The 25,417-nt window shown below is 38.6% G+C and overlaps 2 protein-coding genes across 6 annotated transcripts in view; one reads left to right on the top strand and one right to left on the bottom strand.

Moving 5' to 3' along the window:
• Positions 1-25,417, bottom strand: part of CEP85L (centrosomal protein 85 like) — a 393,742-nt gene that overhangs the window by 317,224 nt on the left and 51,101 nt on the right. For all 3 annotated transcript variants that reach the window (XM_063124727.1, XM_063124726.1, XM_063124728.1), the window contains one exon: positions 22,763-23,547. In XM_063124727.1, coding sequence (XP_062980797.1) covers positions 22,763-23,547 — 785 coding nt within the window. The remainder of the gene's footprint in view (positions 1-22,762; positions 23,548-25,417) is intronic.
• On the top strand, positions 6,575-19,118 carry PLN (phospholamban). 3 transcript variants are annotated; one of them, XR_010025383.1, is made up of 3 exons: positions 6,575-6,765; positions 8,391-8,466; positions 18,011-19,118. XR_010025383.1 is itself a non-coding variant. In XM_063124732.1 (3 exons), the coding sequence occupies exon 3, from the start codon at positions 12,323-12,325 to the stop codon at positions 12,479-12,481; it is 159 nt and encodes a 52-aa protein (XP_062980802.1). In that variant the 5' UTR covers positions 6,594-6,765; positions 8,391-8,466; positions 12,211-12,322; the 3' UTR covers positions 12,482-13,874. The 3 variants fall into 3 exon arrangements, 2 of the variants coding, with proteins under 2 accessions (XP_062980802.1, XP_062980803.1); XM_063124732.1 differs by lacking the exon at positions 18,011-19,118 and adding an exon at positions 12,211-13,874 and having other exon boundaries at positions 6,594-6,765; XM_063124733.1 differs by lacking the exons at positions 8,391-8,466; positions 18,011-19,118 and adding an exon at positions 12,211-13,874 and having other exon boundaries at positions 6,594-6,765.

Genomic DNA, 25,417 nt, shown 5'->3' with positions numbered 1-25,417 from the left:
GTGTGGTATTTTATACAATGTTAAGGTATAAGTGTGTTTCCAAATGGATGGTTTTCCAAGTGTTGCATGGAAAGATTCAAACAAATGAGCTTAATAAAATTTAAGACTGGTAGCATCATGTGGCCCAGAGTCCTCTGCATTTGTTCAGAATGAGTTTAGGATTCCATGGTTCTCTCAGACAGACATACCACAAGCTGAATGCAACTCAGACACATCCTGCTTGATAACTAAACCACCCAGAAAGTCAGAAAACACAGGGTGTTTACTGAGACACTAGTGGAACATGGCTGGGAGACTGCATTCCTCATGGTGGGTCACATATTGTGCAGGCCTAATATGCGGTATACATATTTACTTAAATAAATATATTGGAATTTTTGGACAGTTGGAATTAACATACAATTGCCATTATAAGGAATCCTCTGCCTTAATACACAATGAGGTTTCACATATGTATCATGTGTTTAATGGGCTCTCTCACCCTAGAGGCATTCAAGAGGCAGCTGGACAGCCATCTGTCAGGAAAGCTTTAAGGGGATTCCTGCATTAAGCGGGGGGTTGGACTTGATGGCCTAATAGGCTCCTTCCAACTCTACTATTCTATGATTGTATGACTCTAGGCACCCACAGATTGTAGGTCTAATTCAGGCGTTTACCCACATCATGTGTAAACCTAAAGTGGGAATGGGATGTGCACAAGCATACACATCCTGCCCCCAAGCATGCCTGCACCCCTGGTCATGCCATAGACCTTTGTGTGGCAAGTGCATCCAGATGAACAAGTTTAAAGTGACATGTTACAAATCATGGAGAACTTCACACTCAACACACCAACATTTATGACGTGGTCAGGGATTACAGATTCAAACAGATTTCCCAACTTCTTAACCCAAGGAAATCCCAAGTGTGAAGCAATCCTTTCCTACCAAGGTTCAAACACCATAGAAAAGAGCTGCACCATATTCCCAAACTCTCTTTTCTCCAACTGCCACTGAGAGTGAGTAAGAGAAAGAAATTATGCAAAGTATTCTCCTATACTTTTTGTGGGCCAAGAGGCAGGTTATGGGTGCTCACCTCTTCCCTAATCCCAGACAATTTAAAAAAATAGGTATATGTCATTCCATTTGTGCTGAATGATTTGATAATATGCTCATGTTGACACAACAAGTATATGCCCATGCTGGGTACTTCTTGTTGCCCCTTGCCTCCTCTGCTTTACAGCAACACCGACCAATCAAGGTGTGAGGTCCCTCTCCCTTCTCAATCACCACTGGGCAGCTATGGTACACCCTCCCCTTCTCACAAACTGGCATTGCCTATTCTATCATGCTTTCTCCAGACAGAACGGGTGAGAATGAATGAACTGTTCCTATTGATTCACCTTAGCTGGGGAGACTCAGACCATGTGCTGCTTGAATTGGAGAGAGTAGCCAAATCACTATTCTTGAGCATCAGAGTAAATTCTACTTAGTTGTACAGAGCTAGAATTACTCTCCTGGTAAAAATGTAAGCCACAGCTGAAAAATCGTAACAGCTTGAGTGACAAATGCAATCTTTGGCCTCTAGTCTATAATTGCTGTTAAAGAGGAGATAATCCAGCTCTAGAATTCTTGGTTACTGGAACAGTACCCCAACCGGCCTTCAAGCCTTTTATCTCTCCTTCATATGCCTTTGCCTCTGCGTTCATCCAGCACTCATAACATGTCAAAGAACACAGCTAATCTCAGTGCTTCCTGGAACAGTTTATCAGAAAAACACTCAGCACAGCTCCAAAGTTACAAGACTCTTAGCAAATCAACTGGTGCTGTTTTTGCCAAATATGTAACATTTTCTAAAGAAACATCTTACATGAGAGGTGGGGGATGATTATGAATTCACACTTGTAAGGTCCAATCCAACAATCTAGTGTTTAGCTTTGCTTCTATAAGCCTTCCAAATAGGGAAAAGGACTAGGGAGCCACCAAAACTTAAAGTAAGGCAGCTCATAAATCAAATCTAGTAGGTTCATAATTCCAAATTGTATAATGAGCCCAGAATGTGTTCCATTGAACTTTAATATTTTTGCAATACTAATCAAGCTTCATTACAAGTTAGTTTATATTTTCTGCATACATGTGTTCTGCATGACTAACCTCCATCAGTCATTTCTTGCTTGATGCAAACAAATCACAGCCAATCAGAGAGGGATGCATCATGACACATTATATCATGATATTCAGGGCAGAAAAGAACACAGCCCATAGTCCTGTGATGTATTTCAGGAGGGGGGCATGCTCAAAAATTCAAAGATAATTTTAAAACTTATAATAACAGAGAACTTTCATCCGAATCCATAAAGTTGGATGTGTAATTCAGCCAGCATATTACAAATTAGGATGAGGTCAGTTCATCCAACAATACAAAAAATTTCATAGCCTTCTAAATACTGATGGTGATGCTGAAGGCTCAAAGCATTTGTGTTTTCCACAGAATATTAAAACTAATTTCCATTCATTAACAAATCACACACAATTTAAACACCTGCTTTCATGTTACCCTATTAAATATCAGCTGTAGTGTTTACAAATTCTTAGGGCCTCTTCCACAATATATTTTTTGTTCATGTCTGTAGCCCAGAACATCATCAAGTCCATTCAAACAAAATAAATGAAGTAGGCAGGCATATATATAATTAGCAGCAATTCCCATTAGCATTATGGCTGAAAAAGTACGGACATTAAAACCAGTATTTAATGTCTACTTCCAGCTTCACTATAGAAGGAGTACAAATCTTTTTTCTATTGTTCAGAGATAAGCTGAATGGTGTCTGCATTAACATATTTCACCTCCCTTCAAACCCAGTCCAGGGTACAGGAGAAAAGGAACTCTAAAAATAAATAAATTAATAGCATTCTCATGCTCTATGTTAACATTCTAAATTTGGTCTTATTTGTTATTAGTCAAGCAAACATTTTGGTTTTGTTCCCAGTGAATATTTTCCTTTTTGTAAAGCAATAAATTGTTGTTGTTTTTTTAAAAAGAAAAACAAGTTTAAATAAGACGTGGATCTCATCAAGAAGGCAAAGTCTAAAAAATGATGCAGAATCAAAACAAGACAAATCTGGATATACCTAAAAATCCAATTCCAAGCAAAGCGTTAAAACTGCTTCTTACTTCTGAAGAGTGATTGTACACAGCATCATTTTGTTACTTAGCTTTGGGTCAGATATTTACTTTGTGTGAATACATGTCATTAGTTATTTCCATGGCTTTTACCTGAATGTTACCACCATTAAAATCAAATTAGTTGTAAATTGCCCAGAGAGCTTAGGCTGTTGGGCAGTATAAATATGTAATAAATAAATAAATAAATAAATAAGCATGGTCAGGCCCTCTCTACTATACTGTATATGAGCTGTAATCCCATAACAAATAAATTTCTAATCATATGGGACTGCTGTATACTGATTAAACCCATTGGTCCACTTGACTCAGTATTGTCCAATAGGTCTGCTGCCTTTCCAAGTCACCCTAGTAGAGATCCTATAACTGGAGAAGTCAGTGATTAAATCTGCCTGCAAAGCTTGTGGACTAGTGGTGACAGTTTGCCTCTTCCACAAGCATGTACGTTTACACAATATTGGTTCCTCAACTATGACTTTAAAAGTTTTTTGGCACCCTGGTGAGAATGCAGTTCCTAGGTACAGTAGTGACAAAGTACACTACAATATCCTTAATCAGTAAACAATGCCAGCACATTAGGTGGCCTATAATATCATGTTTGCTCAATTTCAACCCTGTCCTGAACTCACATTTGAACAATCAGCCACTGGTAAGATCAGGCTGTTAACCATTTCATACAAATGAATATCTGTTTACTGTAGAATTAAATACAGAGATACACCTGCAGTTCTAAAAGCTAGCATATAATATGTGAGATTGTGAGAATCATTTCCAGTGTGCAGATAACAATGTTGTCATTTTTAAAAGCCAAATATGCTGCTACAACAAGGTACAAAATGCCTCTCTCCCTAAATGTGATTCCCAAATAATTTTCTACCAGATCTCTAAATAGAGAGAAACATGTTCTGGTAGTAGATTGCTATTTCCCCTGGAGAAAGCCCAGATCATTTCCATTTAAGGTCATGTAAGCAGCAGCTGCACATTTCTGTCCCCTGAAGAAAATGGAAGTTGACCCAAAGCTTAAATACATGCATTGCTTTTATATGTGACAGTATTCCAAGTCACTCCATGGTTTTTAGGTTTTTCTAAAGTACCGTAGGAATTAAATCTGTGTATTTCTCTCTGTATATGACCTTACATATGTTTAGAAATTGCTTCAAATTGTTTTCCCTCTCTCTACAAATAAATGTGTGTGTGCGTGCGCGCGCGTGCACACGCATGCACACACACACACACACACACTTGCATACTTGAAATGCAGGCAGGAATGGATAAGATGCATTTGCACTCTACTAAAAGATAAAATTATATGATCACATATCTGGTGACAACACTTTTAACAAATATTGGATAAGCAAGTTTGATGTTATGGAATGTTCACAAACATTTCCAATTCTACAGGAAACAAAACTGTTTTCCAAGAAGCCTTCTGTGAAGGAATAGAATGTTTCATTGGGCTGGAATTAACAATTCATAGAATAGCAGAGTTGGAAGGGGCCTACAAGGCCATCGAGTCCAATCCCCTGCTCAATGCAGGAATCCACCCTAAAGCATCCCTGACAGATGGTTGTCCAGCTGCCTCTTGAATGACTCTAGTGTGGGAGAGCCCACAACCTCCCTAGGTAACGGATTCCATTGTCGTACTGCTCTAACAGACAGGAAGTTTTTCCTGATATCCAGGTGGAATCTGGCTTCCTTTAACTTGAGCATTGAGGACAGGAGGAGCTGTGGCGCAAAGTAGAGCTAGAAAACTGAATGGAAAGAGTTCCCAGCAAATAAGGAAACTAAAAAGAAGGGAGCCCCAACACAAGATTGATTAAGTAAGAGGGGTGTGGGGAGTCAAAGTTTGGTGAGAAACAGGGAAGCAAGGGAACACATAGAAACAAGGTTCTAGAAAAAGGGACAGAGAAGACACCTGAGTTGAGAAAGGAGATGCTTATGAAAAGGAGAGGCTGCGGGAAAAGCTCATATAAGATCTATGGACAGGAAATGTTAAGTGCTCCTGGTGAGTAGGATGAGAACGAAACTTCTCAAAGGGCCTAGGCACAGAAGGGGTTGACTTGCTCTGTAATATTGGCAGGAAAGATGTAGACAGAAGAGGGGGCATTTGGAGGCTTGGATCACAATGTGGACCAGGGAGCCAAAGAGTTATAGAGTTAGATCTAAACCCCAAGAGGACCACTACACCTTTCAGACTTGTGTAGAAAGGAGAGGTTCTCCCATTTTAACAGCAGGATGACCTGGCATTCCTGAGAGAACAGCAAGGCAAGTGAGGTGGTGATGGGGAAGAAAGTCACATATTGATTGGAACTAGTCATCTCTTTGGCTGCAGGCTTTTACTATTTTATATTGCTTTTGGGCAGACATGGGGAACATAGGGCAGTCCAGATATTGTCGAACTGCAGCTCCCATCACTCCTGGCCTATGGCTATGCTGGCTAGCACTGCTGGGAATTGTAGTCCATCAACACCTGGAGGCCCACTTGTAAATATGCACACTCATGTGTGATAAAACAAAATGGTACCTTATCTACAATAGACTAAAGGTGGAGGTTCTTTTTAAAGGGGCAGGTGTCTTTCTCTTGAAAGCCTCAGACATCTGTAACTCCAACAATGGAAAAGGACAATACTGGTACTAAAAGGATTGATGCTTACATCACTCCAAAAATGCTAATCTGACACAAGCATCATGAGCTGTAAGTCAGAAAATGGAATCACTTGTGTTAAGAAGTGGTTTTATGTATTTCATTAAAAGTGTTTTGCCAATAATGTTGGAAATTCACTTTAATGTTATGAAACTCTCTTCAGCTCTTCTAAGTCAGAAGTGTACACAACAAGCAGGCTACTCTATTTACTTTTGAGCACTGCATGACCTAATTATCTGGTCCATTATCCCAAGAGCTACTCCAGACACACCACAAGGGGTAATTTTGATTCCCCTTGCCCCAAAGAAAAATAGATGTCCTTTCAATATCACTAACTGGTTTTGAAACTTGGGATTTCAAATGTGTGCAGCATGTGGGGGATGTGAATGAGGCACACAGAGCTAATTACTTAGACATTTCTGTGGTCCACAGTCCTCATACCTGGGAAAATTGATCCTGAATGTCTTTTTATGCAAAGCTAAAACACGTGTTTCAATTTTTCATTTTTATCTTATAGTTTTATAAAAGAGTTACTTAAAATAGTAGCTGCAGTCTGGCACCATTCAACCCAATGAGTTTTTATAACTGACAAAGGAAACTGCTTTGTACCTACTGTGCAATCATTACTGACTGAATTCACTATCATGCCTCTGTTTAGATTCTTCACTTTGCAGATATGCAGAGTCCTTTTTACTCTCTTCTTCTCCTGGTAGTTCAAATACTAAACATCATTGCTCTAAATGAGGTTAGCCATGCAACCTTCCTGTTGTTATAAAGGCTCTCCTATAACCAATCGCCAGAGCTAAATTCCTGAATGACATCATGAGCCCTGCCTATGAAACTTTTGTTATTTTTTCCCTCAACCAACTTCAGTTGTTCCCACAAACCCGGTGACAGAGAACGCCTTTTAGTTTCCCAGAGCATATCATCATATAATTCAGTAATCACTGGCTGTTGAGGTAAGGGATTTTGACTTGTGGTTTTCTATGACTTGTGGTTTTCTAAATTAATTCTACCTTTTTTTTTTCTTAAAGAAGTCTACAGCTTTTGTTGAGAATCATTGATTTGATACAGAACTCCAACATCGGTTGCTTTCTGCATCTTTTTAGGATTGTTTTATAACAGATGTAGGCATATCAAGCATTTCTATTTTGTGTGTGTGAAGGAAGGGAGGACGCGGGGAGGGAATGATAGAAAAAGTATGGTACAATAAACCAAAGTAAATCAAGCTATATTTCAGTTCTGTTTGGAGGACAGATTAAAGAACATTGCATTCACAATGTCAGAAATTTTGACATCTCCCTCTTTCCCTTAATTTTCTATTGAATAAGAATGATATCCTTTCCTTTTCGTTAAAAGTAGCTGACTCATGTATAGCATTCGTTTTTCAGTTAAACAATTAAGCCATTTTTGTTTGAATATGGAATCTTGCACATGTTGTTGTTTTTACTGCAGCTAAGCAAATGAATCCAATATACTGTATTCAAGAATTGCCTGGGATCTATAGTTACTCAGGGAACCCCAACAACTCCTCTCCAGTAGGATCTTTGACATTTCTCCCCTTTGAACATCAGACCCCATGTCATCCCACAAACTGCTTCTGAAAGTCCCCTCAGATTTAAAAGTGGTTTGCCATCTGGTATGTGGGGCTGTTGTTCAAGGAACAAACACCCAAAGGTTTGTTGGGCTCATGGATCTAGGAGCCTGGTTCTTTGGATCCTAGCCAATGGCTACAATCCTGCATAGTTAAGCTACATAAATCTCACTGAAGTCACTTGGATTTAAGTACCCTATTCGTGTACAGGATTGTAGCCACTGTCATTAACAAGGATTTTTTATTTCAACCAGGCTCCAAATAACCTGCAATGTAAATTTATAAATAATATACCATCTTCTCAAATAGTAAAGTGCATGATTAAAAACACGAACCTAATTATAAACATAATTATGTTTAGAAACATAAACGTCAAAAGCAAAAAGAAAGAGATCATCCTCAGAAGAAATGAGATTCTTTTTACACTTGTAACATAAAGATATATTAGAGAAACACTCTCCACTCTCTCTGAGTACCTGATCTTGCAGCTTTTCAATGCTACATAATTTCTATTATGTAAATTGCATTTTCCATTTTGTCCACAAGATATCTTTTTTGAAAATAAAAACTCTCACCAAAGATTAACAGAAAAATCTGTTAAACATCTCAGGCAAAAAGACTATGGATTTGGGAAAGTTCTAAGTAATTCTGTAGCCTGTCAGGATAAGTACCTCTGATCCCTGCTGCAATAGATAACATATTATGGTTACATAATTTAATAAACTAAGATGTGAACATTGTGCTATTATTACAATTGACAGCTTAAATGGGGAAAAGTCTGGACATTGTAGAAACAATCTATTTTTTATTTTTTAAAAATAGGAAATGTACTGGATGCTTAATTTATTCACCAACTGAAATGGTAAAGCCGTTTCACTGTATATTCTCATGTGGAGTGAAATAGAATAATAGAACTGAGAGGAAAATATTATTTTATTTAAGAATAAAAGCTGGAGTTTTGGTATCATCATCATCATTTTGATCTTTCAGTGACAGAAGAAGGGGAATCTCAAACATTTTTAAGACCCCAAGATTTGTTCTCTCCTTCGTATTCCTTGTAAACTAGGTAAACATTTTTTACTTTTAACATGTCAGATCATCCTGTGTTTTGTCTTTGAAAGGCATTTCTCACTGCTATTGTATTATTCCAATGGAGCAAACAGAACTTTTCCATATTGTTGTTTGCTGTTCTCTCTCACCGACTTTAACCTCTTTTTCTTTAGTTGTCCTTTACTTTATACCTGATTCTTGACAACCACAACGCTCATGGTGATAAAATACGTTTTCCTAAAGATCCACTGCCAGCTTCTTAACTGAACTCCCAGACTGATTTAAGGGGGCTAAAGCAGATCTCAGTACTTGCACCGAAATCATTGCTGCCAAAGAGAGAATTTTAGCAGGAGAACAAACTACCACGGGATTGCTGACAGACTATGCCTGGGTTCCTCAAATCATGTGATAATATTAATGGCCTCCCCATTATTTGCAGTATTTCTTTTTGCATGAAGATTCAGGGGTGGTGAGGGGAATCAGCAGCAGACGGATGACCTCTAGTGGTCCAAGAAAACAGTGCTCACAACCGTCTTGTGAGTTTTGTTTTGTTTTTCAGGAAACAGTGAAATAACACCACCACCCCAAAAATAGGTTTTCTAAATCAAACAGATGTACTTACATCTGCATTTCTATTTCACCCAATAACTGAAGGTCTCTAGGTGCTTTACAGATTAAAGGCTAAAACCGTAAAATATATAAATATAATAATACTACATAAAATCTAAAATAGATTGAAATACATAGAATAAAACCAAAGTAAATCCACCAGCAGAAGACATCGCCAGTGCAAGGATCTAGGAAGCACAAACACCATTTTAAAATTGAAAAACTATGAAGCCTGGGTGAATAGTAGAAGACATCACCAGTCAAAAGATCTAGGAAGCACAAACACTATTTTAAAACTGAAATACTATAAAGCCTGGGTGAATAAAAAGTCTTCCCCAAAGGCCAAAAAGACCACAACTTAGGCACCAGGTGATCCACACTATGGAGGCCATTGCCTCATTGTGAATATTCATATGCATTCCTGTATGAGTGGTTTGGCTTCACTTTCTCAGGTTGTTGGCCAACCTGCTTTCGGAAAGTCTGATGTTTGAAGATTCCCAACTCACAAATGTTTTGGGTTTTGAACATGCATTGAACAAAATTCTAGAGCGAATCAGGACCAGCCCTCTCATACAACAGGAAGAGGGTAACTAGGGTGACCATATAAAAAGGAGGATAAGGCTCCTGTATCTTTAACAGTTGTATTGAAAAGGGATTTTCAGCAGGTATCACCTGGTGAAATGCCCTCTTCATCACAATAGTTAAAGCTGCAGGAGCTATACTACAGTGACCAGATACAAAAGAGGGCAGAATTCCTGCAGATTTAACAGTTACGATAAAGAGGGAATTTCACCAGGTGCTGCATGCATACAAAGGGCTTCTATATTCTGAACACTGCTGCAATTAATTTCAAATATTAAAGCTGTGAAAGTAAGGCTGCAATCCTGTGTGCACTTACTTGGAAGTAAGCCCCACTTAACAAAGGACATGTCTACATCAGGGGAGGAAGGGGGGAGGAGTTCGTGATATTCTGCTCGCAAGATCCTCCCCTTTGTCCACACACGCACACGCGACATCCTGGGAGGACGGAAGGTTGTCGAGCCACCATTTTCTTTCTTTTTTTTAACAGAGATGAGCGCATTTGCACTCCAACAGAACTGTAAGTAAAAAAAAAAAATGCTCCTGCCCACCCCCCACTCCTGATGGGCACAGAGTGCCTGAAGAGCTCCATGCCTGGTTCCCACCTCCTTGCATTTATTTGTGAGGAGGCGGGACGAAGCAGGGACAAGTGCCCGCACACCTCCCACAGTCTCAGGACGATCCTGAGACTGTGGGAAGAATTGGGCTAAAAGTGTTCCCAGATATCCAGGGGAAATTGAGAGATCATCCCTCCCTGATCCCGGGATCCCCTGTGTCAATCAATCAATCAATCCTTTATTTACAGTCAATAGACCAGAAAAAGAAAGGTACAGTCATTCCAAGCAAAAGGTCAATAAGATAACCTAAGCATATAAAACATATCATTAATAATACATTTTAATACATAAAAATCAAGGGTAAAAGGGAGTAAGATCAGAGCAAAAATGGGACATGTGTTAACATTAGATCTTGAACAGAACATAGGAGTGGACTCATGTGGATGCACAGGGACAATCCAGGGATGATCTCTGGGATAAACACTGGTGTAAAAATGCCCAAAGTTGGGACTTACTTTTAAACAAATATATACAGGATTATACTTTGTTTTTTATTTTCTTCAAACGCTTTTTTAGTTCTGGTACTTGATATAAAGATGTAAAAGAAAATATAACCCTCATGTAGTTCAAAGTTCTCCCTCTAGTTTCAGAGCAATAATTATGGACAAAGTTACTACCTAGCTATCAAAGTTACTACCTAGCTATCATTATTATGTATTGCACTGAAACAAGACCTAGGCTGTTTGCCTGCTTGTTACGATGGATCATTAAGTCTTAACTCCTTAAAAATCTACACTTTCACAAATGCAAGTTCTTAAAGTACAGGGAAAAAGCAATTTCCTAGCTTGCCAAGAATGCAGCTCTATCAACAAGTATGTTGTTGACCTTTCCAAGGAGCATGAAGAGTTCCATAAAATCATTTCATCTTAAAATGTTGCATGCTGGAGAGGGGTATGTGTTTTTTTTTAATCAATGTGCTGATTCGGTAACAAGACATATATAAATATTTCTAGCAACTAATTATGATATATGACTGTGAAGTGTCAAGCCACATTTAACAAATGTGTGCAATCTGCCAGTATTTAATTCACTATAGCCTTCTTGGTGCAGGATAAACACTTTAGCATAACTGAGTCCATATTTGGCTAGAAGAAGGAATACCATTTTTACCAAGTCCCTTGAGAATACTTCTGCATGCCTTGTTATTGCAGCATCTACCCCTGACAAATGTAAGCCAAAAAAAGAACTGAACACAGTGTCAGGAAAACATTTTAATGGCTAATGGTCTATTGCCCTTCATTTATCTAAAATGAAACAGAGTGGGAAAGTAATGGATATACAAGCTGGGATTGTGGAGTATATTTATATAAAACATTCCTGTACAAATTGTGACCCAAGTTGAACACAGCCCACCAGCATTGTATTTTGGACTGCCAGGTGCTTGACCACCTCATTGTTCTTGCACTCTTGGACAGGCATAAAAAACCAGGAAACTTAACGAGCCCCTTGATCCACCTTACATGGTGCATTACTTGATCAACCTTACAAGCTACATTTGGCTTGATGGGTCACAAGTCAAAATCCATGTGGCAAATGTCCCACAGAACTCTCAGGAAGGCTTCATATGATTCTGAACCATTTTGCAGCATTTCCATTGTTACTCCCCTAAGACCATCCACATCAAGTGTTAAAGATGTATGCAGAGCTGCATACAGCTATATATCCCAGACATAGATGTTAAAAGCATGTGTCTCTTACTAACTTTCATGTGGTAAGCCTGCTGCAATAGGCTTTTTTCTGTATTGTACACAGCGGCCTTCAGAATAAGCCCAGTGAAATGTTACTTCTAACTATATTTGGTCTTACTGTTTTGTTTTCAATGTAAAATGTCTCAAATTGTAATGAAAACTCACATATTTGTTTCAAGTGTTCTACCCACTGTAATAATTTGCACTTGCACTGGTCAAAGCACTTTTTGCTATATTTTTAACACTTCACTTTCCTGCTTTCTCTAGCTCCACAAAGACTCTTTAAAAACAAAACAAAAGAGAAGATATTAAGCACTTTGAAAACCTCTGCTTCTTAAAAATCTGCTCTACTTTCTTAAGTTTCTGCTTTCCTGTTGCCATGGAGAAGGTCCAGTACATAACACGCTCCGCTCTGAGGAGAGCCTCTACTATTGAGGTGAACCCACAAACACGCCAGAGGCTTCAAGAGCTCTTTGTAAATTTCTGTCTTATCTTAATATGCCTCTTGCTTATCTGCATCATTGTGATGCTTCTCTGAAGTCCAGCTTCTTTGATTGAGCTTCACTGCACTATGCGATGGGAAAAGCACACCAGAAGGGGAAAAGAACCAAACATGAAACCTCCAGCACAAGGAAATCCTTGCAAGGAAGTCCAGCATTTGGACTAAGCAATATCTCACCGGCTGCACTATGCACTTATTAGCCACTGCAACCGTGTTAAAAGCACCACTACTGAACAGTGATGTCAAACCTATTTTCACAACGCTATGCATGAGCTAAACCTAATTACCCTGCTAAAAAAAGGGAGGTCTTCTGTGGATGTTGCAGACTAGTGTCTTTGATTACTGAATTGATGTGCTAGTGAATCAACTATAAAATGTTCCAATAGCAATCATGAACTTTTGGTTCCATATGTTTTACGTATCAGTGCCAATCAGCTTTAAGTATTTTGGTTTTATATTTGAATAAAAAATAGGTTGAGATCAGCCATGAATGAGCTATTAAGAGATATACTTAGATCATTATATTATCTAAAAAAGATCTTGTACAACCCACTTTCAGATCTTGGCTTTTAGGATTGTTCATTCAAGCTATTATCAACATTGCTTCAGCATATTTATGACTTAAACCCTGAAAATGTTAAACCACTACATGGTCACTGACTTTTCCATCTGAAAAATGACCGTAGTAAATCAACCTGATACGCAAATTATATAGTTTAACAATATCATTTGTCTAAAACAATCTGAGCGCAGAATGGAGAACCAGATTGTGCCCAAACATAAATATACCTTTAAGTAGTGGTTATATGTGCAAATACTCAATTTTCTCTCTTGTATTTTAAAGCCAGTTAATCTAAGACTGGTGGAAGACACTAGATTGCTTCCAGACTGTTATGACAAGTAGAGTGGTTAACACTGATTTTTGTGAATAAAAGCACAAGCAATGGAGCAAACTGTTATCAATACTTTTCTCAAACATAAAATTATTATTATTTATTGCATTTATATTCCGCCCCATAGTCAATGGTCTCTGGGTGGTTTACAAAGGATAAAAACTTAAAAACAATATACAAAAACTTAAAACCACAAAAACATACAAAAACAAACCCAGGCTAAAATTAGGGGAAAGTATGAACAAAGTCAATGCTTCGCATTTTTTGCAGTGCATAATGCTAGCTTAAATAGAAGAAATATTCCCAGACTAAAAAGTCTTGAGATAAATATATTTGGTCATATCTTTTTAATTTTTCTCCTAAAACTGTTCAGAAAACATATTTGATTCAATGTAGAGAAAAGCCAAATCATCTTACTATGGATAATTTTTTAAAAAGAGTTGTACATGTGAGTTCACACATACCCGATGCATACATAACGCTCTCAGTTTTCTTAACCTGGCTAAGGATTTTGAACGGAACTACAGGGCTTTATGCTTCCTCTCCCCTACCCTTTCACTCCTCTGACACAAATTCCCGTGCAAACCATAACCATGGTTAAAGATTATTTGGGTACTGACCTTATCTGTGGTTAAAACTAACTGAGTTCATTATTAAACAGTGCTTTGAAAACAATTTCAAACTCTGATTTCAAGTCATGGTTATTTTTAACCATGATTATGGTTGGGGACGATATAAGTAGTGAAAGAAGAGATGGTATGGGGGGAAAGGAGCACTTAATCCAGCAGCCCATTCCCTTAACTACAGTCAACTGACTATTACATGTGACCCCGTCCGTTGTGGGGTTTTTTTTCATATTCCAGAGATATCACTTGTTCTGATGAATGAGTAAAAACTGCACTTTTAGATTATTTTTCTCAAGTCTGCTATGTGCAGGTTTTACATATAATCTGGTTGTTTGAAACCTATATCATAGATTGAACCTTCTTGTCACTTCTGTGAAGTGTACATGCCATCACTTTAACTGTATATGTATATGGTATCACTTTAACTGAGGTGATAAGAAGCATCAATGTCTAATGATTCATTACATGATTAGCGCTGTTCCACAGATTGAGAATTTATTCTTTATATGATAATGTTACATATGAATTTATTCTCCCTTGTTGAAAAACAACCATTTGTTCTGATCTAGTCCTAAAATAAAAATGAAGGCTAATTGATTAGCAAGTTGTCTGGGGTGTATTTCTGTGTATTTTAGTTTCGGCTGGTGAATATAATTGATACACTTGAATAAATTAAAGAAAGTGTATTTGGTAATTTTCTGTGTTTCATTAAACAGAACCATTTTAAATTCCGATGATTATTAGTTTCATTTAGTGGAAGCACAAGTAGACTAAGAATAGAGAATTCCGTTATTTGAGCATAATGGCAGTACTGGGACTGAAAACGCTTGAGTATCTTTTGATAAAAGAACAAACGTGCCGATTCATTTGGCTCCAAGTTCTTCGTCAGCTCTATTATCAATGTTATCTACAGTCAAATCCAAAGTACTGTGCTCCTTCCTGACACTGCTGGAAATTTGCCTCCCTGACCAAACTGGAGCTATGACGACATTTTTGAAAAGTTTAAAATCATTTGAAAGGTTAAAAAATTTTGTTACATTTTACCTTAATTTTTGATTATTTTATATCTTTGAGAGAGCCTCTTTGTTAGATCATTATTGCCTGTTCTGAGTGTGTTTTCTTATTCATTCCCACCACAGCCCCATTTTTGTCTGTCACATGCCAAACAACTGGTATTACCTGATGTCAAATAACAAATAAATAGAAATCAACCAAATATGATATTTTGTTTGAATGCACATGATGCAGCAACCTTGATAGAGCCCAGCAGGTCTGAGTCTGGTCAGTGCCTAAATGAGAAGGAGACTGCCTGGGAACCTTATGCATGCAGCCTTGAGTTATAATATGAAAAATAGGTGGGATTTAAATGAATGGAATGAAATGGAATGGAATAGAACCTCAGTAGTGGAAGATTTTGAAGATTTAGGGAAGCACAATCATTTCATTTCTAAAATCTGACTTCCAGCTGACAAAATTGTGCCTCCTCTTAAATCCAGTCCTTATTTCTTATCACAAGCTTCTAAGTGGAAACATGAATGAAGTTGCATGCCTGGGCAGTTACCCAGCAAATCCCCCTCATGGGAGAAAGGAGAAGCTTATTTGCTTGGTGGACCAGGTGGAATCTCTCTTCAGGTTTGATTTTGCCCAGGGTATGGTAGTTGCTAATCACAAATCTCATATTTGACCTGCTTCCCAAATGAGGTTGAAGCCATCATTGGAGTATTTTATGCAAACTTCCCTTAGTTCAAGTTTGTTTTTATCCATGGCCAAATTATTAAGATCTAAAAATAAACTAGAGGTATGTTCATTAAGAATAACAAATGGAGATGCAACATGAGTTAACAAACTTCATGCTTGAAAAGGAAAAAAAAAGAGATGTTGTATGAGCACAAGATTTCATAACATGATACTAGAAAAAGAAAGTCATTGTCGTGCAAATCCTAGAATATTTGACATCTTCCCATTTATTTTTAAAAAGGCACATTAGGAAACTAAAAAAATGTTTTGAGGTACATTAGGAAACTAAAAAAGAGTTTACACATTACTATAAGTTCTGTAATGCCTCAATGGAGCACTGTATTGAACACTCCATAAGTCCATTAGTTCCTATCTGAAATACATTTGCTTAATTTAGAAAATGTATGCCATTATTCATCAAAAATTATCACCATGATGTTACTCACCCACTAGATTTAGTACGACTTAAAAGTGCTTAATGTTGCCAAGATGATGCCCCACATTGTGAAGTTTTTTCCCTGTGGTCTATAAACATTTCAGAATAGTAAGGGATGAGAAAGTAACCTAAAGAGGTTATAAAGAGACCATCTCCCTATGCTACTGACCTGAAAGTCAATTCCAGGAAAGTGAGCAAGGCTAGAACAGTAAGGAAATAACCTCATATTTCTAAGAAAAGGTGGGATTAGACCACAAGGAAATATCCTTTGCTCTCCCATGTATTAACTTCCCCAATACAGATTAGTCCATGTATCAAGGGGCCCATAAATTTTGGCTGGCCATGGTAGCCAAGTCAATACTCATGGTCACCAGACCTCTGCCCCTTCCCTTCAGCACAATTCTATGGACGTTTACTCAAAAGTTACTCATTTTTGTGTGTGTATTATTTTCTTTATTTACAGTCAACAGACCAATATAAAACAAGAAGATACACCATTATATAAAACCGTACAAAGTAGGGATAAAAAAAGAAGAGGGAGTGTTACAAAACCACTAAAGATACTAGATTGTTATTTGTTGGTTTCTGAAAAGGGAACAGAATTGAGTTATTGGGGCCTAGCATAGTGAAAAAGGGAGGGATATATAGATAATAAAATTGCTAATCTGTGGATTTAAGCACAATCAGACATCCATAAGAGATCTGGTGCGGATGGCCAAATTCAGGAATTTGGCTACCTACTTAGTGGTAGATTTACTGGAGCCCTGAAGTAGACTAATCAGAAGTGACTCAGGGGAGCATCCAGGGAAACGTTGCATAATAGGACATAATAAATCTTTCCTTGCCTGCTGGTAAAAATTGCAATGGAAGAGCACATGCAGAATGGATTCCACCTCGATGTTATTACATGCGCAGTATCTGTTTTTAGATAAAAAAAAAAACTCATTATGTTCAAAGGGTTTTAATTCCAGGTAAGTCTGCATGGAATTACAACCTTAATTCCCAAGTTCCCACTGTGCTTCTGCAGGAGGTAAGGAACAATCCCTTCTCAAGCCAGCCCACCCTTCCCCTTCAAAGCCAGAGACTGGTGCTTATCTGGGCAGGAAGATGATCTGAGCACCTCCATTGCCTACCTCCAAAATAGCTAAGGTTGGAATTCCCATCCCTTCAACCCTTTGTTTCTAGATTGCTAGGGAGCAGATGGGGATCCTCTCGCTGTTGCCCTGGGTTCTCTAACACTCAATGCAACTGTGAGAATGATCCCAGATGCCTCCATAACTCCATGTTAGAGAGGAAGGTTGGTTTCTCATCACCTTTGCCAAAGGACAATGAACCACGTGCCAAGGCAAGAGTAGAAAGTAGAAATGTGGATGGCTGAATATAAGTTGTGCCATGAATAGTAGAAGCAAACACAGTGCACTACACATGAACTGTCTACCGATAAGGAGCCAGTCATTCCGTAATTGGTCAATAATATAAACTGGCCATCCGGGAAATGATGGGAGCTGTAGGATTTGTATACATAGGATTGTGCCCTACATTTCCATACTAAATACTCTTTGGAATTACCAATATTTCAAAACAAGGGCAGACACAGATGATTGGCAACTCTGAGGGCAGTGTTGCACAATGTGTCATATTATAAATGTAAAAATGTGTGTTACCACACAATGACCCCTGTTGTGTGGGGGAAATCTCTTTTCCATGTGGCATGAGGAGACAGACAAGTGCCTTATAAAGTGGCTACGTGCACACCATGATAAGTTACCACTTGTTAAATGGTTGGCTGTATCTTTGTTAAGGGTGAGTTTGGGGGTGGTGTGTTTTTGGAACCATCTTTATTAGTTTTTGCTCACCAGCCCTTTTCTCATAGGTGGTGGACAATAAAATCTGAAATAAAAGCCAAGAACTGAAGATGTGATATACATATATGTCACCCATAACCCATTGTTGCTGAAACCGAACTAGTCTGAAACTGCAATCAAGACTTCTGTTGCAAGCACACGTATAACGCAAGGGTGGCCACAATGGATCTGGCTACAAATAGAGGCCTCAACCTGTTACTCAATTTCCTGCTTATTTTCTTGGTTCTTGTTCTCATGTTCATTCTTGTGAAGCTCATGTGAATTTTGTGTGTGAAAGTTTACTTTTATTCCACTATGGTAACCTGAATAATCAAATTATGTGGACATAAACAATGAAACAAATGAACACACACACAAAAAACCCCAAACCCCACAACACAACAACAGAGGAGCTCCGAATTTATTAGACTAAGAACATTGATTGGCTGATGTGTATTATTTTTACACCAGAACAGACTGTGTACTAAAGCTACACCCTGATGGTTTGGAATCAACTTAACTGCAGCAGTGTCACCAGCACAATATATCAATGCCTTATATTAATGTAACTACCAAAGAGTGGGTAGTTTGTGGACCTCTGATACTACAGACTCTGCCAAAAGGACAGGGGAGGAAAGCAACCGAAAACTGCATCACTACAAACTGAAACAGAATGAAGAAAAAAGAAACAGGAAGCACGAAATTATCTAGAGAAAGAAAACTATGGCAGCATCCTTATCTGAAGCCAACATAGACCTCCTGTGACTTATATGGTGGGGGGCGGGACATGAGGGAAAATACTACTTAGAAGAGGTAAGAAAAAGTCACAGCCAAATTGTACGCATGCTTATTCAGAAGTAAGTCTCCCTCCGTTTGATGGGCCTTACCTATACATTTTAGGGAATAAGCCCCATTGAACACAGTGGGATTAATTGTATTGAACATTGAGGGAAAGCGTCCATACACTATTACAGTATATTAGCCATAACATTTGTAGCAGAAGAACAGAATACACTGTTGGCAAAAAGGATATAATATTTCCTATAGCTGATTGCATCACTTCCAAGCTTCCTCAAAGCTTATTTCACAATGCAAAGGTTGTAGCCTTAGCTGTACAAGCCAAGTCTAGGCCCTGCTCCCAAACACTAGAGCTTCGGCTATTGGGCGGTATAAAAATGTAATAAATAAATAAATAAATAAATAAATAAAAAATAAACACACGCCCTGTTAATTTGCAGACCAATTCCCTTTCAGTCTCCAGTTCCACAGGACTTTCAAGCCAGAGGAGAGTATTCTAAGGGACACATTATACTGGATAGATGTGTCTAGGATTCTTTTATCTTTTCTGCCCTTTGCTGTGATGTGTATACAGCTGTGCAATCATTATTTCAAACAGACCTTTCAGAAATTCAGAACACACATATTTCTTCTGTACTAAAATACTACTACTTTGTCATCTACGTAGCTTTGCTTACAGATCTCTGTTTCACATAGAATAAACTGCCCAATGAATTTACTGTAGGATCTTTATGTGCTGTATCATTGGACATATTTGTGAAATATGTGTGTTTGCATGCCCACCTTAGTGGAAGAGTCACCTTCAAAACCAGAATGGCTGGCAAGACCTATTTCATTAAATGGAATGTCATATGGAAACCTAGCACTGTAATATATATTACAGAATGCAAATGCCTGAGATACCACGTGAGGTTTGTTTGGAAAACAACCACAGACCTTCATAACTATTTCAGGAATCACAAGTCAGCCACCACAACAAAAACAATTGAATAAGCTGTTGCAAGACAGATTAATTTATATGACCACAACATTTCATACATAGAAATATTTCCAATAGAAAGACCATCCAATCCTGGAATGTTAGAAGCATTATGGAACATCTGAATATATTCAGAACATTCCATCATACCTTAACTTTGAAAGCATTTCACCTACGCTTTTAGCTCTCTTTTAAACCTTTTCTGCAATTATGTAGCAGATGCCACTGTGAATAAGCGGGATGGGTGACTGCATGTGGATGTTGTCTGCTGTGGATTATTCACACCACCTTCTTGACAATTCTCTCCATCCTCAGCATCCTTACCCATATTCACCTTGGCTCCTGGGGCTTGGTCTGAAATCAACGAAGGCGCAAGCCGAAACAGTTAACTACATAATTTTAAGCTGCTCTGTTTTGTCAGTCACTTATTTACATTTGACTTGAAATATAGTTTCAGAATGGTGTATTATTTTATGGGACTGCTATGCAATCTGCACAGGTCTTCCCAACTTGTTGCATAGTGCTGCAGTGTGTTGAGATGAATTGAAAGGCCACATTTAGTGGAAAAGCTACATCATATACCCAGTATATAGGGAAAATATCAGAATGCACAGATATTAATAAAATTTACCAGTATTAAGAGATGTAGCAGCTTAAAGATACAGATATTCGATGTAACATATCTTAATGTATCAGAAGTTGAAATTTTGCTAAAGAATGGAAAAAAAGATTATGTGTTTCTTGTTGTTATTTTCCCTATCTACATCTAAAAATATCTGACAATAATTAGCCATTTTAATCTCTTGAAAGCTCAGGTGCACAGGCAACACATGGGGTGAACTCAGAATTTGCAGGAAAGCCGAAGGTAAATATACAAACCTGAAGACGTGATTAGCCCTTTATTTCCTCTCTTTCTCAGTTCAAAGTAATGTTAGAAACACACAATAAAAGTGAGGTTAGATTATCTTCACAATTTCAGTATGCATAAAGCTACTAAAGACAAAGCCTAGTTACACACTTCCAAAGAGACACTGAAGAAGTAATTCTTTGGGGGTTGGGGGCAAACTAGATGTGAGAATACAAATGTTAATAGTCCATGTGTGGCCTCCATCTGCCCCCATTAATCTGCTCAAACTAGATCAGGACTGTGGTGTAAAGGCACCTACCATTTGCAATGGGAGAAAAGCTGCCAAACCAACAAAAGTCTGAAAGAAATATCTGTATGTTCTTATGATTATTTCTATACCAGTTATTCCTATTCCACGCAACTTAAACTGTTAATATTAAAACCTGGAGCACCAGTACACAACCAAAACAGGATTGTAACTCTTACACAACCTCATGTACATAATTAAGACAAGTCTGTTCTATGGAGAGCTGGTGTAGTCTCAAGACTAAGAATGCAAGCCAAGGTGACCCTGGTTCAAATGCCACCTCAACCATACACTCACTGGTTGGCTTTAGGCAAACTGATATTCTCTCAGCCTCAGCCTTCCACATCCAATTATCTGGAGAAAGAGGACTGCTGTAAGAATTCCTAAAACAATTTAACTGAAATGCTCTGAACAGTCTGAAGCACTGTATAAATGTGAAGTATTATTTTCATTATCACCACCATAACCTCCTCCTGATATACCTTTTTGTTGGTACTATGCTGGGCAGAACCACTCCCACAGCCTTTAGGATACCACATTACAGGGAGCAGAAGACTCTACTCATTACCCCCTGCTGCTCTCATACAGGGTGTGAAGATCAGCTCCCAGGTTCTCCTTGCACCAGCTCTAGGAGTTCAGTGTACGCTTCACAGAGCAATGCCATGTGCTGCACTGCACTCACTGCACTCACCCTGAGGTTGATTTTGGCTGGCACAGCAAGACTTACAATTGACTCATAAGCAGTTTGGATTACTGCAGTTAAGAAAATCTGGGACTTAAGACAAGAGGGTCAACATATAGATAACTGAAAAGGTAGTTTCAATTGCAAATGAAACTTGTTCGCTTTTGAGTTAGCCAAAGCAAAACATGTAGCCTTTGCCTTGGAGGTGCAGATCCGGTCCAACTAACTGGCTCCATGATATATCAGCATCCTATTTGGAGGTGCTGTGGTTAGGGCATGGCTGTAATGATAATGCATCTTCTACACAGGTGAGGCTTGGCTAGAAAACTTGCAGGACCTCCATATTTGGACAAGAGAGAGGACCTGTCTGGCTGATTGTTAGGTCACTTGAAATACACCTAAAGCTAAATTTTCTAAGAACAGCAATATGTTTTAGAGCAAAACTGGACTCTAGTGAATTATTACAATCTAGACAAAAAGTAAAAAGAAAGAAACTTCATTCTTGCAGCATCAAACTAGTCTAATACTATATAAACAACTATGCTATTGTCATAGAGTACATGATGCAATGACTATTAAATGAAAAGTAATTTATTTGTATATGACACTTCTTCTTTATTTAAAAGCTTGTAGAACTGCTGCTTCACTCAAAACATGTTCATGAATAACCAAATAGATGAAACAGAAAAATTAACTGTACTATCTCAAAGCTTAAAAGAGTATGTAAAATATGTATTTGAAGACAGCACTCCTTCTTCAAAGCAGGAAGGTGTGGTAAGTATTTAGGTCAGGGAAAATAGATTATCCTACCAAGAAACTGAATTATTTAGCCTGAGAGCAAATATGTACCATTGACTGTGGTCAATGTATGGACTGAACCACATTCATATTAATGTATAATTTGCCTATCTACCCATAATTAAGGGGCTCTAAAAATTTAGAGAAAAGGAAGAAACTGGGGTAAATCAGATCATATCCACCAGCAATGCCTGGAAAAATGGTGTCATCCCAATCTGTTTCAATTGAAGCCTTTACAATATAAGAAGACAGACATGTGATGTACTACATGACTGGGAAGGACCATTGCTCTCACTTAATAACATGTTGTTTGGTGCCATTTCTCTTTCTGTCCACATGGTGGCAGCAAACACTGAATTTCTGTTCTTACCTGCACAGGATGTTCACTTCCTGTTCTAAGTTCTTCAAGCTGCTGTAACTGCCAAGGAGGTAAACTGTATGACTCTTCAGAAGGCCTAGACTCTGGAGGGTTTGTATGAAATTGTTCTGTAAGCCACCGCTGAGTCCTCTCAGAGGGTTGAATGGGAATCCCACTCACAGCCTGAGGTCCCAAAGTTACGTATCCTTGATGAAAAACCTCACAGTTTGACATAGCTGGCTTGCTTTCAGGTAAGGCACTGTAGGTCATGTCTAAGGCATGTCTCCTGTTTGAGGGATCAGGGACCCCCAGGTCTTCTTTGCTGCAACTTTCAAATTTGTATTTGCAGTCCAAGGTAGCATTTCTTTTCTTCCCAATTTCTCTGTCCTCAATCTTGAGTAGTTCCATACTATTGTGCAAGCAGCTTGTCCCATTTGTTCTTAGTTGCAGTGATACAGCCTTGTCTCTTCCCATTTTATCCATGCTGGCCCTGCACTCTGCTGAGTAAGCACCCCCATCCTGGTTACAGCTAACCGGTGTGCTTAATTTAGACAAAGACGACCATTTCCTTACAGGCCTCAAGTCCTTCATATCAAGGGAACTGTCCACCACGCCCTGATGCCTGCTTCCAGCGGACCTCAAAAGGCTAGTACTCCATTTTGAATAGTCAGACTTGAGAGGTTCCCGATGTTTGGACAGCGAAGAGCTGGTATTAGACGGCATCACATGGGCAGTGGGAATTGAGACGAGTGAGCGGCTGGCCTTAAATGAGGAAGTGCCACTTGATGTGGAATGATCTGGGGAGAAAGATTTTCATCATGTGAGTGAATACAGTGGTAACAAAAGCAGGCCAATATTACTGGCCACAAAATTTAAAAGATAATGTACTGACACAGCTAAGAGTATTTAAACCATACACTTAGAGGAATCCTATGGCCCCTAGACAGCACGTGGGCACGGGTGTGTGTCATAGGATACTTCGGATTCCTGGATCTGAGGAAGGAGACAGCGCTCCAACCTGGTACCCAGGAGTCTGAGCTCCCTGCCCCCTCGCAGCTGGCATGGAGAGAGCATGAACCTGGAGAGGAGGGAAAGGTGGCATGCCAGTGGGTGAGAAGGGGGGGAGACTAGGGAAGTAGCAATATGAGCTATCCCCAGCCTCCATCCCTCCCCCTCCCTGACACCTCAGCTAGACAGGTGAAATTAGCACACCTCCTGCTCTGTTTCGATACCTGTAAACCTCCGAGTTCAGAGGCTTACAAGTATCAAGGACGGATCCAATAGGACTGCGCCATTAATGAATCTATATTTTTAAGGCTTTTGCTAATGAGGATATACTTTTTAAAAGTCTTATATGAGAGGCAAGAAAATGCTGTCAGTCTGTAAACTACACTGTTCTCTTTTCTTTTTTTAAGCACAGCACCTGATTTATTCTTTTGTGTTTTCATCACATCATGAACTGAACTAAGCTTAAAGACTGTAGCCCTTGGACTGATTTATGCATCACTTGTTTATTAAACTGCACAGATATTCACATACTGCAGACTTTTCAACTTATATTTACATCAATATTTACATTACGATATGGCTGCGATTTTTATTTCATTTTTTTAAAAAATCTCATTGACAAACCATCTATATTTCCAAATTCTTTAAGAACAGTTTTGTTTCTTTTCTTTAAAAGCACTAATAGGGAATTAATAAATGTAGAGCTAGCCTCATCTATACTGTAATACACTAAGGGCGTAATCCTATGCATATTTAGATAGATAAAAGTCCTACAACTCCCCTACCAGCAGACTTTTAAGATTTTTTTCTGTCTAAACATGCATAGGATTGCACCTTCACTTTCTTATTACATCTAACAGAGTTTGTAGCAGAGTTTGTAACCGCCCAGAGAGCTTTGTGAACCGCCCAGAGAGTTTCAGCTATTGGGCGGTATAAAAATGTAATAAATAAATAAATAAATAAATAAATAAATAGCAGAGATGTGAGAAAGAAAAGCAACTATTCACTATATTCAGTGGCTTTAATCCAAAGACACTGGAAAGGCACTTCCACTTATGCAAGGCAGCCACACCAATTTCTCCCAATTTCCCATTCTGGCTCCATCCTCAATCTGAAATGTCAGGAGGCTTACAGAAAATCCCAATGTGCCAATGTTCCTAGACAGACAAGCGAGTTAAAATTAACAAAGGTGAGACAGAGGTTACTGGAATCTGAGTGGCAGCTTTCCTATGCCCAGCAACTGCTGCTTTGCATCAAAGCCTGTAGACAAGCAAAAATAAGCAGCTAATCCTGGCGTTAGGAACTTAGCTCTACTATATCATGTGGGTCAACCTTCCCCCAAGCTGTTCAGGAGGCTTTTTAAGAAGTCTTACTGTTTACTTACTATCATCAAGATTTGCTGGAGTTACATTTATGGCTTTAAAAAAAAAGGGGGGAGGGGAGAACAAACAATCCCTCGCCTTCTGTTTCTTTCTTTCATGCCAGTATGGTTTCTTCAGAACCTTAATTATTAATGAATTCAGGTAAATTCATACTTAAAGATATATAATCCTGTTCAACTGCTCTCCACTTACGTTGCACACAGGATCGGGCTCAGAAATATCTCCAAGGGGTAAGGAGAGGAATGGCATGGGGTCTCAGAGACCAGTCTGCACTTGA

This window comes from Elgaria multicarinata, chromosome 4 (genome assembly GCF_023053635.1).
Source record: "Elgaria multicarinata webbii isolate HBS135686 ecotype San Diego chromosome 4, rElgMul1.1.pri, whole genome shotgun sequence".
NCBI classification, from domain to species: domain Eukaryota; kingdom Metazoa; phylum Chordata; class Lepidosauria; order Squamata; family Anguidae; genus Elgaria; species Elgaria multicarinata.
Note: the sequence above shows the minus strand (reverse complement) of the source record. Positions and strands in the feature narration are given on the sequence as shown.